At 40.6% G+C, this 17,817-nt stretch overlaps 2 protein-coding genes across 2 annotated transcripts; one reads left to right on the forward strand and one right to left on the reverse strand.

The window, feature by feature from the left end:
* Positions 1-81: 81 nt before the first annotated feature.
* fxr1 (FMR1 autosomal homolog 1) lies at positions 82-13,931 on the forward strand. The gene is made up of 18 exons (XM_086090203.1): positions 82-156; positions 1,794-1,846; positions 1,953-2,046; positions 2,137-2,208; positions 2,895-3,043; positions 4,154-4,247; positions 4,361-4,477; positions 4,564-4,734; positions 5,517-5,595; positions 5,758-5,867; positions 5,989-6,090; positions 8,073-8,325; positions 9,119-9,212; positions 10,422-10,525; positions 10,596-10,772; positions 10,926-11,003; positions 12,234-12,316; positions 12,415-13,931. Exons 1-18 carry the CDS (start codon positions 106-108, stop codon positions 12,604-12,606), a joined length of 2,073 nt encoding a protein of 690 aa, XP_085946329.1. The 5' UTR covers positions 82-105; the 3' UTR covers positions 12,607-13,931.
* Positions 13,932-14,010: 79 nt separating this feature from the next.
* On the reverse strand, positions 14,011-15,257 carry dnajc19 (DnaJ (Hsp40) homolog, subfamily C, member 19). The gene is made up of 6 exons (XM_086090202.1): positions 15,127-15,257; positions 14,832-14,883; positions 14,666-14,739; positions 14,377-14,456; positions 14,242-14,312; positions 14,011-14,143 (listed from the first exon to the last, which is right to left on the reverse strand). The coding sequence occupies exons 1-6, from the start codon at positions 15,127-15,129 to the stop codon at positions 14,073-14,075; spliced, it is 351 nt and encodes a 116-aa protein (XP_085946328.1). The 5' UTR covers positions 15,130-15,257; the 3' UTR covers positions 14,011-14,072.
* Between the last annotated feature and the right edge of the window lie 2,560 nt (positions 15,258-17,817).

The following is a 17,817-nucleotide window of genomic DNA, read 5'->3' on the forward strand; positions in this document are numbered from 1 at the left end:
GCATGAAATAAAATGATCATTTTTTTGTTGAAGTGATTTTATTGTCACGATAGCGTTGGTGCTTTAAGGAGCACCTGTCATCCCAGCATCCTTTGCGTGTCCAATATGGAAGAACTGGAGGTGGAGGTTCGTGGCTCCAACGGGGCTTATTACAAGGTAAATGCCGGCTCATTGTTATGTTACCGCCACATCACAATGTCACACGGGACAGGATGTTAGCTGGAACACCGAGGGCGAATTTCTGCGATGAGTTCAAAGCCGAAATGTTTGCTAGCGACCGGCATTAGCTTCGCTAGCTACAATTAGCTAGCTAAGCTAGCACAGCCGCCGAATCTTCGTCACTTCTTCGGTATCTGAATTTTTAGCCAGTGGCGCAAGAAACCTAATTATAAACGATAGGCTCGACTTCATTTCTCCTGCTTGACATTTTATCGATCGTGCTATTTAACCGTGTGTGTATATATGTTTTCAAGTTGGCCAACTTTAACCGCTGACGTCAAAGAATGAAGTCACAGAGGAGTTTGGACGTATGATATGATATTTGTGGCTAGCGGAAGCCGTATCAATTTGTTCGCCCAGAATGTGCACTATCGAGTCGCGAAAGCATAATTGTGAATTTTGAATGAGAGTAACATTAAGGGCTGCAGCCGCAGCCCAGTCTTATTTGATGACCGTCGTGGCTATTTTTTTCCCCCCTCGCGTTGAGCCAGTTGCTCCTTGTCAGTCATGAGCAGCTGACGGAAGAGGGGATGGCCGCTGATACTGAAACCTTAAATGCTATTTCTAGACTAGCTGCTGGAGTAAAATTGCCGTCTGTCGCCCCACTTTCATGGCAACCCCTATCCGTTCTGCTCCAATTCAACATGACTGAGCCGTTTGACTTTGATCGTTTTTTTTTTTCCGCCAACGAAGACAAGAAGTCATTTTTAGAAGAAACAGAAAATATTTGCAAAATGACTCGCAAAAGTCCAGAATAGCAGACTTTTGGTAGTTTCAATGGTTTAGGTTTTCAATTCCAAGACTCGTTGGCTTCCTATCATGTCCAAAAACTTGCAAAGACTGTAAATGTGAACTGGTGTTTTGCCTGTGAGTAATTTGTTGCATGAATTCTGCAAGTCTTTGTAGCATTGACCATTGATTGTAATGAAGTAAAGTGATTCTTTATCATTCTTGGTATCGTTTATGTCCACTTCTTTAGCTAGTTAGAAAGCCCACATTGTTTTGATGTGTATTTATTAACATTTAATGCATTGATTGAGTTTGTTTAAAATGACACAATAAATATGGTTTAAGATTGCAATCACTTGATAGTTCGAGACCCTTATTTTTACCTATTAAGTTTTCCAACAGTAGTTATTGCTAACGATATTTATAATTCCACGTGTACCACGGGATAAAGATGATACAGGCACAGTCCCCGTTGCCAAAATGCACAGAGCGGTTCATGATGCGTTTTAAAATGTGCACGCACGCCATCTTTTATAAAAAGCAAATTGTGAGTTAAGTTAGATGGCCGTAAACTACACGTCCCTACTTGGGCATTGATTGATTCATGCAGGAAGGATTTAACCTGAAGCTTGTCACAGACTGGCTGACATGCTGAGCGAATGGCATAGCTACTTTTTTCCCCTTCTCCCGAGCACCTGTATTTGGATATTATGGTATCGTGCTATTTTTGCCCTTGATACGGCAGTGGTACCAGTACTTGGTGGAAGACATAATCAATATTTTTGTTCACATTGACTGATTTCCTGCGTAACGTAATCCATGTATGTGCGTTTCTATTTTCAAAGGGCTTAGTCAAAGACATCCACAATGATTCTCTCACCATTGCCTTTGAGAACAAGTGAGTGTCCGAGTTTGGGCTGCCATCGGTATCTGCTTTTAAAGTGGATTCTGCATCCTTCATCTGCAATATAATTGCTTCTTCTTCTTCTTTTTTTTTTTTTCAGTTGGCAACCTGAGCGCCAGGTGCCCTTCAGCGATGTCAGGATGCCACCACCTGCTGATGCCAAGAAGGAGATTAGAGAGGGTGAGGAGGTGGAGGTACGGATGATTCACATTTATTTATTTTCTCTCTTGCTGCTTTTACACTATATGTGTGTGCGTGTGTCTTAATGTTTATGATCTCGGCAGATCCTTTCCAGGGCCAATGATGTGGAACCTTGTGGTTGGTGGCTGGCTAAAGTCTGCATGACGAAAGGAGATGTGAGTTTTGCCTCCCGCACACCAAAAACTCACACAGTCGCCTGGTTTACATGGAGCCATGTATTACGATTTAGAATGAATCAGAACGGCCAAACGGAATGAAAATGCTCCATATAAACACCTCAATCGGAATGAGAAGGCTGAATCTGAAATGGAATCACAGGGGGTGGTATATTCCTTTCGTCAATCCGAACAAGCGTCATGTATACGCTTCGTTCGGAATGGCGAGGCTTCGTCCGGCATGACGTAAATGCGTCTTGACGTCATCGTTGCCACCCACTAAAATGGCGGCGTCTCCCCAGAGCTTGCCTGCGAGGGGAGAACTTGTTTTTAAGTACTTGAAACTTTTTTTTATTTATTTTTATCAAGATGTTTCTTTAATAAGTGTTAGTGCACTATCACAACTACTGTGCTAAATGATGAATGAACTCCAATTTTATAAATCACGTGATCAATGTCCATGCGACCCGCGGCTGCCACGGGGGGCTGACCTGATTAAACGGGGGGGAGCCTATAAACGGCAGATCGGAATGGATCACATCACATCACGTAAACACGTAAACAGGTGACCAGAGATCTTCATTCCGAATGACTAAAAGTCTCCATGTAAATCCGGCTAATGGTTGACTCGCTCATATATATTCATATGTGTTCTCTTTACCCACTGAACCTGTGTTGTTTTTCAGTTCTTTGTTATTGAGTATGCGGCCTGTGATGCCACCTACAACGAGATTGTGACATTTGAGCGCTTGCGGCCAGTCAACACCAACAAGGCGATCACCAACAAATACTTTCACAAGTGCACCATTGAAATTCCTCAAGATCTACAAGAAGCGTGAGTACCATAGCGGCGGCGCGTTGTCAGTTTGGGATAAATAAATAAATTGGTCATTAAAGTGGAAGTCAACCTTAACATTTCTTGACAATAATATGTTATATGTGATCTCACTGGCTAGTGTAAACATGACCTTCTGATTAATATGACATTTTTGGAATATGAGTTATGAAGCAAAATCCAGCCATTTTTATCCATCTAAGGGGGCAGCCATTTTGCCACTTGCTGTCGACTGAAGATGACATCAATGTTGCTCAGGGCTCAGGCAACCACCAATCAGAGCGCACCTGTTTTCTGAAGCTGCGCAGTGATTGGTTGTTACCTAAGACCTGAGCAACATCGATGTCATCTTCAGCCGACAGCAAAATGGCCGCCCACTGAGATGGGTAAAAACGGCTGGATTTTGCTGCTTAACTCATGTTCCACTAACACAATATTAACCAGAATACCACATTTAGACTAGTGGGGCTGCATAATATATATATATATATATATATATATATATATATATATATATATATATATATATATATATATATATATATATATATATATATATATATATATATATATATATATATATATTTATATATATATATATATTTATATATATATATATATATTTATATATATATATATATTTATATATATATATATATATATATATTTATATTTATATATATATATATATTTATATATATATATATTTATATATATATATATATATATATATATTTATATTTTAAATGGGTTGACTTCCCATTTCAAATTTTTTTACTTTAATTCTGTTGATTTTTAGCTATGTTTCCTTGAACAATTGATTCATCAGAGAATTGTTGTTTAGGGTGCCTTCACACTTTGCAATTTGTGCCAGGCAACTAAATGTGTGTTGCTAAATATTCTTTTAAAAACGTTTAAAAGCCAAATAAGCACAAACCCAGCTGGCCGTGACTGAAGACGTTTCACTACATCACAAGCACAGACAAGAAAACCAATTAATCAGTCAATTCTAATGAGAGTCTAGTCTTGCAGATTTCTCAAATTAAATTATTGTTGAAGGAACCTACTGACAACAGCTTTTTGAAACATTTCCGTGCTGATACATTTCAGGTGTCAGACTGAAAATGCCCATAAAGACTTTAAGAAAGCTGTCGAGGCCTGTCAAGTCTCGTACTGTCCTGAGACCAGCCAGTTGGTCATTGTGGTAACAAATGTTCTTCTCTTCTCTTAATTGCATACCTGCAATTGCATGAATAGGTCACACAATAATGCAAACACTGTATATAATGTCGTGTTTTTGTTCTGTTTTGATTTTAGTCCACCAACGAGTCCACAGTGAAGCGCGTGTCTTTGCTGAGTGACATGCACCTCCGCAGCCTCAGAACCAAACTTATGCTCATGTCTCGCAACCAGGAAGCGACAAAACATCTCGAGGTCAGTTGCTTTCCATTGTTGACTCTCGAGGGGATCATTGGAGAAGGCGAAAAGGATTTGGCCGCTAATTTTGTTTGCTTGTTTAGAACTCCAGGCACCTGGTGTCATCTTTCCAGGAAGAGTTTATGGTGAGGCCAGATTTGATGGGACTGGCCATTGGTAGTCATGGCAGTAACATTCAGCAAGCGCGAAAAGTTCCCGGCGTCACAGCCATCGATTTGGATGAGGAGACGGGTACCTTCAGAATTTATGGAGAGGTAGTGTTCTTCGCACAAAACTGGTTGTTAGCATGTGTTATGAGCATGAGCAACGTATTTTTAGTTGCTGGTCATTTCAGAGTGTAGGCTGCTTTTGCCCCATGTTCACATTCCCCTTCAACTTTGAACAGGATGCGCTGCGCGGAAAATGGATTTTCCAAAATGTGTATTACATTTTGCACTTCATGTCTTATGTGGGAACTTGGTACGCCTCTTAACTATTCTGAAAAACTCTGAATACAAATACGTCATTTAATTTAAAAAATATATATTTTAACAGCTGTCCGCAACCCACCCTAAATAGGTCAGCAACCCAATTTTGTGTCCCGACCCACCAGTTTAGAATTCCTGCCCTAGATGTTGCCAATCCAGTTGGAATATATACTGTGGAAAAAAATTTTTTTTTTAGTTTATTATAATTATTTGCCTCCTCCTGATTTCTATGTTTTTCTTTTGCTTATTTGTCACACTACAATGTTGAGAATCATGAAGCTAAATAAATGTAATATGGCAAAAACAAACAAAGTCGATATGAAATGCAGTTCTACAAAATCCAAACCTTTCTGGTGTGAATAAATATCGAATACAATTTTCGGAAAGCAGAGTTTAATTTCATTGGCCACACCCAGGCCTCATTACCTCCAGATTCGTTAAATAAAAACCTCTTAAGTAACACCTGAGACCAAATGAAATAGGCTACAAGAGCTTATTGTAAAAAGAAAAAGAAATAGAAACAGTGTCTGAGTGTTCTTATACTAAAGCTCTCCTGTGTCGTGTTTCAGACAGCAGAAGCAGTGAAAAAGGCAAGGAACTTTCTAGAGTTTCTGGAGGATTCTGTCCAGGTACCAAGAAGCCTTGTTGGTATGTACATATCCTTGGAAATGGGTATTTAGCTCCGTTTTTTTCTTTTTTTTTCTTGGGCGTCATGCAAAAGAAAAAAAGTGCAACTAAAACCAAAGCCTGTTGTGGCTGGATTCCAAAATGCCAGAATCTGCAATTGGTTTGTTTGTCGTCTGTCCTCAGGTAAAGTCATTGGTAAGAATGGAAAGGTCATTCAGGAGATTGTGGACAAGTCTGGCGTGGTGAGGGTCAGGATAGAAGGAGACAATGACAACAAGCAACCTCGACAAGAAGTAAGCTGCTTTTCTGCGTTTGCTTCTCGTTGTCCTCGCAAAGCAATTGTCCGGTTGATGACCGTACTGGGTTTGGGGTCACTGACTGCCGTATACTGACCTGCACATTGGTTTTTGTTTGGTTTTGTTGACACAGGGAATGGTCCCCTTCACCTTTGTCGGCACGAAGGAGAGCATTGGCAATGTCCAGGTCTTGCTGGAGTACCACATCTCTTACCTCAATGTAAGCGCATCCTTGTATGTGTGTGTTTCACATGTTTACACAGAACCACCGGCTCACTTCCTTATCATTTTTGTGGATGCCTTTTGAATTCATCCATTTTCAAATCGGTGTAAAGGCCTGTGTCCACAAGATGCTTTTTTTGACTACAGTAATGGGGTTTTCCTCATTGAAATTGAGAAAATAGTTGTGATATTAACATCACGGCTGGAGAGAGAGAGAGAAAAAAAAAAAAGAAGAAGCAGGCAGTAGAGTTACTGATTGCTAACCTTTTAAATCAAGATTGTTGCGTGAATTTTCATTGTTTCAAGTGACTTAACACGTACTGTTCCCAAATGTTGCTTTGTCTTCACAATAAAGGAATATGTAAGGGGCAAGAAGAAGGATTTTGCACCCTCGCAGCCAGGGTGCCTAAGCTTTGGGGGCAGCCCTACAGTTTTAGGGGTACGCCCATGTGTGCATGTGTGCCGGTACCCACGGCGTGCATGTGCACGCGCACACATACTTTGGAAAGTGCACACCAAAACGCAAATGTTTCTTCTTCTTATGAAACGGTCTATTTTCATCAGACTTTGGTTGCAGTTCTGGAAAACATTTTTTTGCGTTTTTTTAGAAACTATCATGTAACTTGTCCAAAAACAAAAATTTGGACACCTTATGGCTTGTTTTTTTTTTTTCTCTGCGAAATGTTATTATCCAGTGAAAACGGCATGCCTATTTGTCTTGCGTCATTAACATGAATATTACTTTTTACATTGACGGTGCAAATATTTCACATACGGGAATCAGTTCAGAAAATTGATAGATGTTAGCAATCATAAAAAAGACCACAATATCGATCACCTTAATGTTTTTAGAGAGCTCGGACGATGGCGCCTATTGGCGCTCATTTAACGCAAAACCCTTCTTGTAACTCAAAACATGTGAAAATAAGGTGGACCTTCAGATTCAAAAAAACAATGTTGTGGATACTGGCCCTGTTATCGAATGCAGCATTCCAAGTCAAAAGTGCACACATTTGGAAATTGTCTGTACGTCAACATTTGCTCGCCGCCAGCATGTCAGCGGGGATTTTTGTGAGTGTTGCAAAGTGTCCACTTGAGCACCGCTTCACCTTATCAAATATTTTGGTTGTTGAAGAAATTCAAAACACTAATGAACAAATGTTTTGTGTTAGATGATTTGAATAAAAAAAAAAAAATGTAACTAGCCAATTGTGTGGCATGACACTTAATTGGGCCAGTTGGTCCTATTTTACACAAGCAGTAAACAATAAATAAAATAGGCCTACACTGGGCTCAAAAGCCATTTTGCTGGTTTTACCAGCTTTGTTAATCTTATTTTATTCTAAAACAACATTCTTGCAGATTTAGCATGGTTTAAGGTGCCATTGTGAATGCTTTATGGACTGAGTATTAATAAGATCATCTTCTGATTAGTGATGCACCAAAATGAGAACTCTTGGCAGAAACAGAAACCCCAAATAAGCCGAAACACAAAGAAATTATAATACTTTAGAAACCTAAAAAAAAAAAGGAATACTACCTTAAAAGGTCTTTTGGACCAAAATCCTAAAATGCACATTTCATCCATTGTCAGCCCAAAAATATTAGTTGGCCGAATTTTTGGTGCATCCCTACTTTTGATTTATTGCTTGGCTTGGTTGCGCCTTGCTCTTTTTTTTTGTTTGTTTTCTTTGCATACCTTTTCGTACGTGTTGGTTTTCACTGTGTAGGACATGAAGGAGCTTCTTGTGCAGAGCCAGCAGCTTAGAGGAAATAGCGCGCAGAGATGCAGGCTAGCACGATTAAGTGGCACAGGATTGTATAGATGTGTGTATGAGGAGTATAAATGTGAAAGAGTTCCATAGCCTTGTGCTTCATTTTTTCTAATAAGCCATGCCATTTAAAATTTTTTTTTTAATGACGTGCTTTTTTCCTCCTGTTTTTGTTTTCATCCACCTGACGTGTTATACATCCAACTAGGAGGTTGAACAACTTCGTCTGGAGCGGATGCAGATTGATGAACAGTTGCGTCAGCTGACGCAGGGCCACCGATCTGGAGACCGGGAGAGAGGAGAGAGGGGCGAGCGAGGGGGAGGAGGAGGAGGAGGAGGAGGAGGAGGTGGATATAACACAGACGGCAGCGCCAACGCTTCGTCTTCCTCGTCACACGTCGGCCGTTCCTACAACAGTCGAGGTCGCGGGCGCAGAGGCCACGGCTACGGTGCTGGATATGGTAGGCACGCAAAGCTTTTGTCGCATATTGCAAATCTCCTTTCAGATCTTTTTACATTTACTTTGTTGTACATCTGTAGAGGTTTTTGTCAGCTTTTAACCATTCACGATTGTCATTTTTACCTTTTAAACCAGCTGTCAAAATGAATTGATTAATTGCCAAGTACTTGTAATTAATTGACAACTATTTTAATGGTTATCATTTGAAGCCATTTTTAAATAAAAGATTGATTATTTTCTGTGTTTATGCAAATTAAGAAATTTGCTAAAAAAAAATTCTTACTTTGGAAAGCAATGACTTGAACCAATAACATAGTACAACATTAACACCCCCCCCCCCCCCACACACACACTCTCGACAGTTTCTTTGGGGAGTGGTGTAGGGTGAGAAGCGGACATGTGGCGTGCACTTAAGATCGTGCACGTACGTACTCACGCGCACCATGAACGAGCCTGGCTCAGGTGCTGCAGTTACGCTTTGGGCCAGAGGTAGCAGTCGTGAGTAAAAAAGTGACAAACTGCACAAAGATCCTTAAATTCAAAATTGAAATGAATCCGATTGGTTGATTAATCGATTCTACAAATATTCGATAGTGACAGGCGACAGCACTACTCGGCTAGCTTGTTTGAGTGTGAGCGCTTACTTTGCTATTTGACACTGCTCTGTATGAAATTCAGTTTTTCCCTCGTTTTTTTTTTTTAATTTCCTGTCATTTCTGCTATGTGGACCGTGGATGAAATTGGATCACGGGGCCCAAACAAACTCAAAATAATAAATGTCATGTTTCCGCCAGGCACCAACTCTGAGCACTCCAATGCATCTGAGACTGATTCAGAGCGTCGAGAAGAAGTCGGTGACTGGTCTCAGGCTGGCGAGGAGCAAATGAGGCGAGTGTTGCGCTAACATTTTTCTTTGTGGAATTGAGATTCAAACTTTTTTTTCCCGCCATGGCTTCTCCAAAACCTTTCACTTAATTTCAGTAGCATATACACATTGTTATTTAAAATTTGTACAATGTGACATTTTATTTATCTTTTATACATCCTAATTATTATTCACACAAAATGTCCATGATTTTTCCAAAAAGGTCAGTTACATTTTCATAGGACCTGGAAAACTGCATTTTCTGTTTCCATAACTTTCCAGGTTTTCCCATAACTATTTGCACGCTGTAAAATGTCACCAGTCTGATTGCATTTCTGTTGTGTTCTGTAGTTAATTTGTTTTGCTCACATGTAAGATCTGTAGAGCTGTCAATAATCGATTATCAAATTAGTTGACAACTATTTTAACTCATTCACTCCCACCCATTTTCACTGAAGCAACACCCTTCGCTCTTGGCTGTTTCACTGGATTTTGCAAGGCCCACAGAATATTCTACCAAAACCTACCAAAAGAAAGATTAGAGTCTCGTCTTTCACAAATCTGTTTAAAACAGTGGGGAAAACTGCTCGTTGCAACATGGCCCTGGTTGATCTCTTATACTCTGCTGGCCGTCTTTGTAATAACTACTACTTCTAACTACTCTTCAAGTGTCCCTCTTCATTTCAGAGGCTGCATCAAAGCCTTCTGAATGCTCAAGCATAAACAAAACATATTGAAAAACGTATAAATACGTCTTTGGGAGCATGCCAATATTTAAAATAGAACGTATGTATACGTTTTGGGGAGCAAATTAGTTAATAATCAAGTCGTCGTTTGGAGCCAATTTTTATTTAAAATTGTTCCAATCTTGTCATTTCAGCATATCAACAGCAATTATTCACAGATTTCTGTAGTCCATCCTGAAATAAGACTAATTATCTTCTATGTTTAATCCAAATAAGACATTTGCAAACATCTATTTTTATTTTGGGAAACGACCAAACCAGCAACATAGCACAACAACAATCCCCCCCCCCCCCCTCTTTTTTAATCACTATACAAATACGAAGTACCAAATAAACATCAATCACTCGTTGATAAACAATAATCTTTTGTAATGCACTTAAAGGCAAAATTTAAATGAATCCAATTAGTTGATTATTCGACAGATCCTAAAAATATTCAATAGTGACAGCACTAAAGATTTGGATCAATGTCTGCCCAATTTGCAGGGAGCGGGAACGAGGTCCACGTCCTCAGAGGGACAGTCGCAGGAGGCCAGGACCTGGCAGAGGACGAGGAGGACGAGGAAGAGGAGGATACAATAACAGCTCCGGTAAACAGGCTTCCTTCCAAACGAGCTCGCCAGTAAGAAGAATTGCAGTATGAAAGCGGCGACTTTGCAGCAGGACCTCGAGGTGACAACACGGAGACGGACCAGACGGCTGACACGGACGCTAGCGAGTCCAACTTGCTTGCCAACCGCCAGCGACGGTCTCGGCGACGTCGGACAGATGAGGACGCCACGATGATGGACGGCATGAGCGAATCGGACAACACCTCCATGAGCGAAAACGGAATCGGTAAGGAAGTCATTCAATATGGAACGAGCACATGCTGTTCGATTATTTAAAACAAAAAAAGTGCTTAGCCTAAGGCATCATTTGAAATGAAGCAGCACCGAGCGATACAAACGGCGAGCCTGAATGCTATGTTTGGCATCTCGCCACCCTTAGATGACTCTGAAGCTCAACCGCAGCGTCGTAACCGTAGTCGACGGCGTCGTATTCGTCTGCCTGAAGACAGGCAGCCAGGTAACTGCTGGCTGCTAATATCAGTGCTCGCGTTGCCTTTGCTCAAAGGTTATTCGGCAGTTGTGGCTTGTGTGTGGCACATCATGTCATAAAACAATAACAAAAACCCCATTTGTGCTGTAGATAGTGATGGTGATATTTTAACTCTCCCGGTAGCTTGTTCAAAATGATTGAATGTGGCTGTTTTTTTTTTTTACTTGTGATCATCAGTACTGTAAGACCTTGACTAATAATGGCGTGGCATTGGTTGTCTGGCTGCCATTTTACTCTGACAGACTTAAGTGGCGTGTCTCAAGAAGCATGTGCTTGTTAGTGCCGATATGCTGCATGGATAAAAAATAAAAGAAAAGAAAAGAATCCTTCTGACAGAATTTCTGTGTGAGGTGAAGATTGTTTTATCTGGGTTAAATTCAACTCCTGACTTTTTACTTCCATGTAAAGACCAACTTCTCAATGTCAAGCCACGACACTATAAAAATTCGGACGCCCCTAATTTTTAATAAAAAAATTCTTTTAAAAAAAATATTATTTTTAAATTAAATTTTTAAAGAAAATATTACAAATAAAAATAAACTTAATTTTTTAAATAGAAAATTAAAAAAATTATAATTACAATTATTTTTAAAGAAAAGATAAAAAAATAAATACAAATAATTTAAAAAAGGTTTAAAAATAATTACAATTATTTAAAAAAAAAAGTTTTTAGATCTTAATGTACAATTTAAAACAAATCTAGGTTTTCATACTTTTGTTAAAAGTGGGGAAACAGTTCAAATGAATTTTGACGTTTATAATCGTCAATGGCAGTGAATGAGTTGATGTTAATTTACTTGAGATTTGAGGGTATTAATCCCACTTATGTTAAAACTCTTTTTGGCTCTTTTGATAGATTAAGACATTTTAATACCAATGCCTTTGAAGACATTTTAAGGCAACCCTGATTATCCAAATGTACCAAGTACAACCACTATGGCATCTTGACATGACGTAGAAAATCCTTATTTAAAGTTTCAATCTGCAAAACTCAAATTTCTAACATCCACGTCAAATTGGCTGGCTGACACAGTTGGTCATTGCACCTTTTTCACGGTAGTTGAGGAAATAATATTCCCTTTCCAGCATGTTCCTTTCTCACAGCTCGTGGCTGTCCCAAATAAACGCCCTCGCCAAATACGCCGTATTTACTGGACAGCGAGGGCCAATGTCTTGTCTCGTCTGCTCTGTGCGCAGTGACAGTGGCGGACTTCATGTCCAGGGCCGACTCTCAGAGCCGACAGATGCCGACCAAGGACGACGAGATTACCAAGGATGAGGTTTTTGCACGACGATATGCTCTTTTTTTTTCTGAGAGAACAAATTGATGTTTGACCATTATGCATGTTTTTTATTTTTATTTGTTTCCCCCCCTCAGGCTCAGGTGGATGCCAGAGCAGAGCGCAGCCCCGAGGCTCCCACCACAACCACCAATGGTTCCGACAACAGCGCTCCTGCGGACGTCGTGAGCGGCACCGCCGACACCCAAGAGCCCGGCGCCCCCACTGAGGGGGCCACCAAAGTCTCGGACAAAGGCGAACCACAACCTGTTGTCAATGGCCTCTCGTAGTCACGCCCACAAACACGGTTTCAAGTATTTCCGCTTCTCGGGCGTCGTGTTTGAAATCTCACGCTTTTTGTGTGAATCTGTTTTTATTGCAGCAACAACTCTTTCTTTTTACTTTGAAATTTGAAACACATTCTAGTGGTCTGTACCGACACCACACCTTTACACTCTTGTCCTACTATCCTTGCAGTTAAGTCTTTTGACAGTAGTTCTTCCTGTATAAGATGGCCAAAGAGTCGAACACACACTACTGTTATGTCGATGTTGATTTTCAGTTGGAGGAATGACTGTGAAAGCAGTATTTAGGGAAAAAAAAAAAAAAAAAAGTAGTCAGGGATTCCACTCAAACTCATACTGTGGTATTAATGCAGCTGGTCTTTTCGGTGACATCTTAGCAGGGTTTTTATTTTTATTTTTTGGTAAACGCCAGGCAGACTCCCCCCCCCCCCCCCCCCCCCCCAAACATTTTCTGGAGATTTTGTGCATCTGAAGTCGTTTGTACTTCCTGTTGTTGTGCATGAGCAATACCACAGTGCAAGGCAGATTCATTGGAAGCCCTGCGTATTTGACATTGACGTGATCAGCTGTCGTGCCTTGAGAATAGTTTGAACATGTTGCCTGAACCGCACAATCTCTGACATCTGTTCACGTGTGTTTGGTGGTGGTTTGCCCGCCACAGTTGATGACCGGATGAGCTTCTCTTTTTTTTTTTTTTTTTTCTCTTTCAAAAATGCTCTCTTGCCACTGCGAACGGACAAAAAGCAACCACTGAAGACCCTGGAAAGTCATTCAGATACATATCTTTTGAAAAGTCAGGTGTGACTTGTTCGTTATGTTTATCTGTTGAGTTTGGCATAGCTGCTTTCTCTTTTTCGATATGCAACCACTTTGTTCATGAGGAAATGTTGCAGCGTACCTGGAAAGAGTCATTTCCTTTGCACTGAAACATTTTTCTGTCAAGAGTTAATTGTAGTTGGAAACTGCCTCGTGTGCTCAACAGAGATGTAGCCAATTTCTTTTTCATTTTTTTTTTTTTGTTCTGCGGGAAACTGATTGTAACTTTCCCAAAAGAAGGCTTATTTATTTTAAACATGTACAGTATTTAAAAAAACAAAAACAAAAAAAACCCTCGATTTTAAACATGAAATGGACGCAAATGACAAATTTGGACTACTGAGAGTTGTGACAAGCGCATGTTTTTCTGTTGGATCGACAACAATATTTTGTTTTTTTTCTAAAGGATCATTCTGGTTGGTTGATGTGCAATATGTTTTGTATGCAGGTAGTTCTTAAATAAACTTGATCTTTCATGTAGATCAAAAACCAAACTGCTTTTGTCTTGAGTGAACTAAATGACTTTTTTTTTTTTTTTTTTTGTGGGTGATACTCAACCTAAAAACCACAAGGTTGTATTTAAAATGCAATTTATTTGAAAACAACAATCCGATTAGCGACTTGCTTCAGTCTCGTCACTTCTTTGCTTGGCCTTCAATTAAATCTTTAGCCTCGTTAATCTTTGCCGCAAGATAAGGAGAGCCACCTGCAAGAACACAAGAATATTTTGTGACATTTTTACAGGGAAACTTGAGATCACATTGGCTGCACTCTCCTGGAAACGAGTTACGCTTTTCCACCTACCTCGGTCCGGATGGTTTAGTATCATCAGTTTTCTGTGGGCTTCTCGGATCTTATTCCAACTGGCAGTGGGACTGAAAGTCATGATAGTCATTAGTTACTAACTCCGACCCCCAAACCTTAACATACTTAACGTACCTGACACCTAAAACAAGTGTAGCTTCTCTTTTAGTCATCTTTGGTTCAAAACCACCTCGATAGTAACCCCCTCCGAAGGCCTACAAAGTAGAGCATACATTTAAAATAAAGAGCCCAGTGAATTGTTCATCTGCACCTTGATTGTCTCACCTGCCACACTATTTAAAGAAGGTGAAGTATTCTCTATAATCGAGTTAAGCACATTTTAAAGAAAGAAAACCTTAGTTGCTGCCTCGTAAATTTGACTGTACTTTTAACTACTGCAAAACGAAATGTGTGAGATTCTCACATTCTTAGGGAAGCTCTGAAGGGCCTGCTTCACTTGGGGCTCCACCTGCTTCATGGCCTGCATGACATAGCGACCTGGGTGATGGAGTAAACAAGACCATGCCAGGGTAGAGAACGCAAGTGACAAACTAAGGACTTGACAAGAGGTCACCCTCTCCAGTACTTGCCTGCAAATCCAGCTGCAGCCAAAGCTAGCCCCGCTGCCACCACGGAACTGGCCTGAGCGTGCACACATTGATTGACAGCAGGTAAGAATCACGACAAACAAAACTATGAAAATGTCAATACATGGAAACGGATTCTCAAAACGTAATTAGAACACACAAGCAAAATTAGTTTAGTCGGCATAAAAGTCATCGAGACGAGAGCTAACGTTAGCCTAACCGGCTCGTCGAAACATGTTGTGACGTTACAACGGTGTTTCTTTTTTCGTCCTAAAGAGTAATACGAAGTGATACTTGCCATAGATCCGAGTTATGTTTTGTTACAAAACGATGAGGGGAACAACTTTTGACCTCATGTTTTCTGGCGTCCGTTTGTTTGTGTCGGAAATCGTGAGAAATTGTCGTAAAAAGCCGGCAAACAAGATCAGTCACCAAATTGCTTCTTAGTGATACTTTCATAAAAAATAAAACGTTTAGAATCATTTAATTAAGACAAACGTATCGTATGGTTGACTTGATAATTCTATGAATAAGAAATTAGCAAAACCTATCATAATAGCTTGAGATTTTCAAACATTTATTTAGCATTTAAATTACAGTTTGTTACTGACATCAATGTACACTATGTATTATAAATGTTAAATTCACAACCGACAGTTGCCAATAGAACCCCCCCGCCCCCCTCCTCTTCCCCCTCCCCCATTTGTGGCAGTGAAATGCTTGGCTTCATAAACTGTATAAACGTGTGTCTCCTAATGCTGTCTACATGTCCCGGTCATTATTTTTGACATTTAGTGCATGTTTGTTGAAAGCTTGAATTTGGGGCAAAAGCCATCTGTTTGGCGCCATCTTTAGGTTAAAAACTGAGATAAACACAATGTGTCTGTTTGTCCTCTCATTGGACGAGAAGTCATTTACGACATCACCTCTAGAATATGACGTAGTCGCTCTGCACTACCAAAGTCTTGATTTCTGATCATGTGATTGGATCAGGATCAGGAAATCTACTACTTCCTGAATTCAATACCACTCCTTCATTTCCTGTCTTTCACGAGCGGACAAGCTGATTAATCCAGGTGCGCCTGACCTCAGTAACGCACCTGGATTAATCAGTTTCTCCAAACTTTAAATTTGTTAATTTCAGGAAGTCGTCGAGCTGTGCGAAGAGGCCATTAAAAACGTGCTTGGGTAGGACATGTTTGTTTTGATTTACGGTCACTTCCTTGTTCCTCAGTCAGGTTGCTTCATTGATTGGCTACTTTCTGTTCCGCTGTAATAATGGGAGATGGAGCAATCGCAGTCGTTTTTTGACGCCTGTCAATGCCATTATGGCCCGAAATCGAGTGTCAATTTGTCAAGGGAGCTGGAGATTTTGGAACGGGTAGCGGTTTTCGAATCAGGTGGTATGGTATGGTACAGCTCTGCAATATCGATGTCGTCCGCCTTGAGATGATGGCTCGTTAGAAAAACAAGGAATGAACATCTGCAATCCGCATGGAGTCATTAAAATCGAAAACGTGCGAAAACATGTCGGCAACGTACACAATAGGACAGTGAAGGGCCTCATTATCAAACCTATAATCTGCATAATTACGATGTATTATTTTTTTTTTTTTGTCCTAAAGCAGACACAGTATACAAATGGTCAATCGTAGTGGACCACTTTCCCATTTTTTCGGAAGCTATTTCTCAGCAGCGAGAGCCTATTGCTAGCCTAGCCCAAAAAAGTCTGACAAGCCGTCCCAATCAGCCGGCAGCGCAGTCGGCTTTTCCAATAGGATTTAAAAAGCCGACCGTGTGGAGAGATGAGAGTTTTGCCCCCCCGAAATCATATGGAATTACGGTGCTGCTCGCATACGGGCCAGCCAGCGGCAAGCACAAAAAGCCCACAGGAAGCTGCTATTTCTCGTGTGTTTTATGAACCCAACCAAGCAATTTAATTCTTTTGTTCGCCGGAGTTCTACTTCATTGATTAACAAAAGCGGGGATATATATTTTTTTTCCCAGCCCCTTTTGAAAAGCCTGAAATGTCAAGCCTTTTAAAGGAGATTATTCTGCCTGCGCGCAATGAATAGAGCCCAGAGTAACCTTTTGTCTACAATTAAATATTCCAGCATAAATATAAAAGGAAATCAGAGATGGGGAAGATTGAGTCAGGAGAGATCGGAGCGGTAGATCCCGCGCCAGATAGCGGCGAGAGCCGAGCTCTAATTAGATATGCCAGCCAGCCCGTGAGCAGTCACTCTCGGCGGCACGTCGAGAGAGGAGACAGCCCGAGAGAGGACGGAGGAAAACCTATCTGCTCATCTGTCCGTCCGCCGTCTTCCTCAGGGGCATCCGCAAGGTATTTGCAGACTTGCTTTTTTTGTTTTCTAATGTTGTTTGTTTTGCCGCCGTCGCCTCCGCCGGAGAGGGAGAAAGCGAAAAGGCAATGCCTTCTGGGAAATGCAATCGACAAGAGAGAGAAGCGTGCTGGAAAAGTTGTCTGACTGTTTAGGATTCAGATGGAGTGATTAGGAATGACTTTAGGGAACCGTCGTCGGGGGTAAACCGATGGCATATTAAGTGTTGATGAATGCGGCGCCGCTATTTTGATTGTGTTTTGTGAGATGCTGTTTGACAAGGCGTTTGGACTTGGGTGAGAATGAGCAGGAGCTTGTTAGCAAGGTGCTCCTCTTATTGACTTGATTGAACTTGGTTCATGTTTTCCATCAGTCCGCAGACCCCCCCCCCCCCCCCCAAAAAAAAACAATGTCACATCTGCCAATGTGACTACAATATTGCACTTAATTCAAAATACAATAACAATTTTTTTTTTACGGAGCTCATCCAGTGTGACAATGCAGAAACGAACCGCATTTAAACACATTGTGGAATGAGGCGCTCCAGACTACGTTTAATTTCATTAATTCATTTATTATTTTCATTTAGTTAATGTGTAACTGTAGTAAGTCCAACGAGCATGTTTATATTGCAAATAGTGATTTGC

Source organism: Leptonotus elevatus, chromosome 11 (genome assembly GCF_054856555.1).
Source record: "Leptonotus elevatus isolate MCC_2025b chromosome 11, RoL_Lele_1.0, whole genome shotgun sequence".
NCBI classification, from domain to species: Eukaryota; Metazoa; Chordata; class Actinopteri; order Syngnathiformes; family Syngnathidae; genus Leptonotus; species Leptonotus elevatus.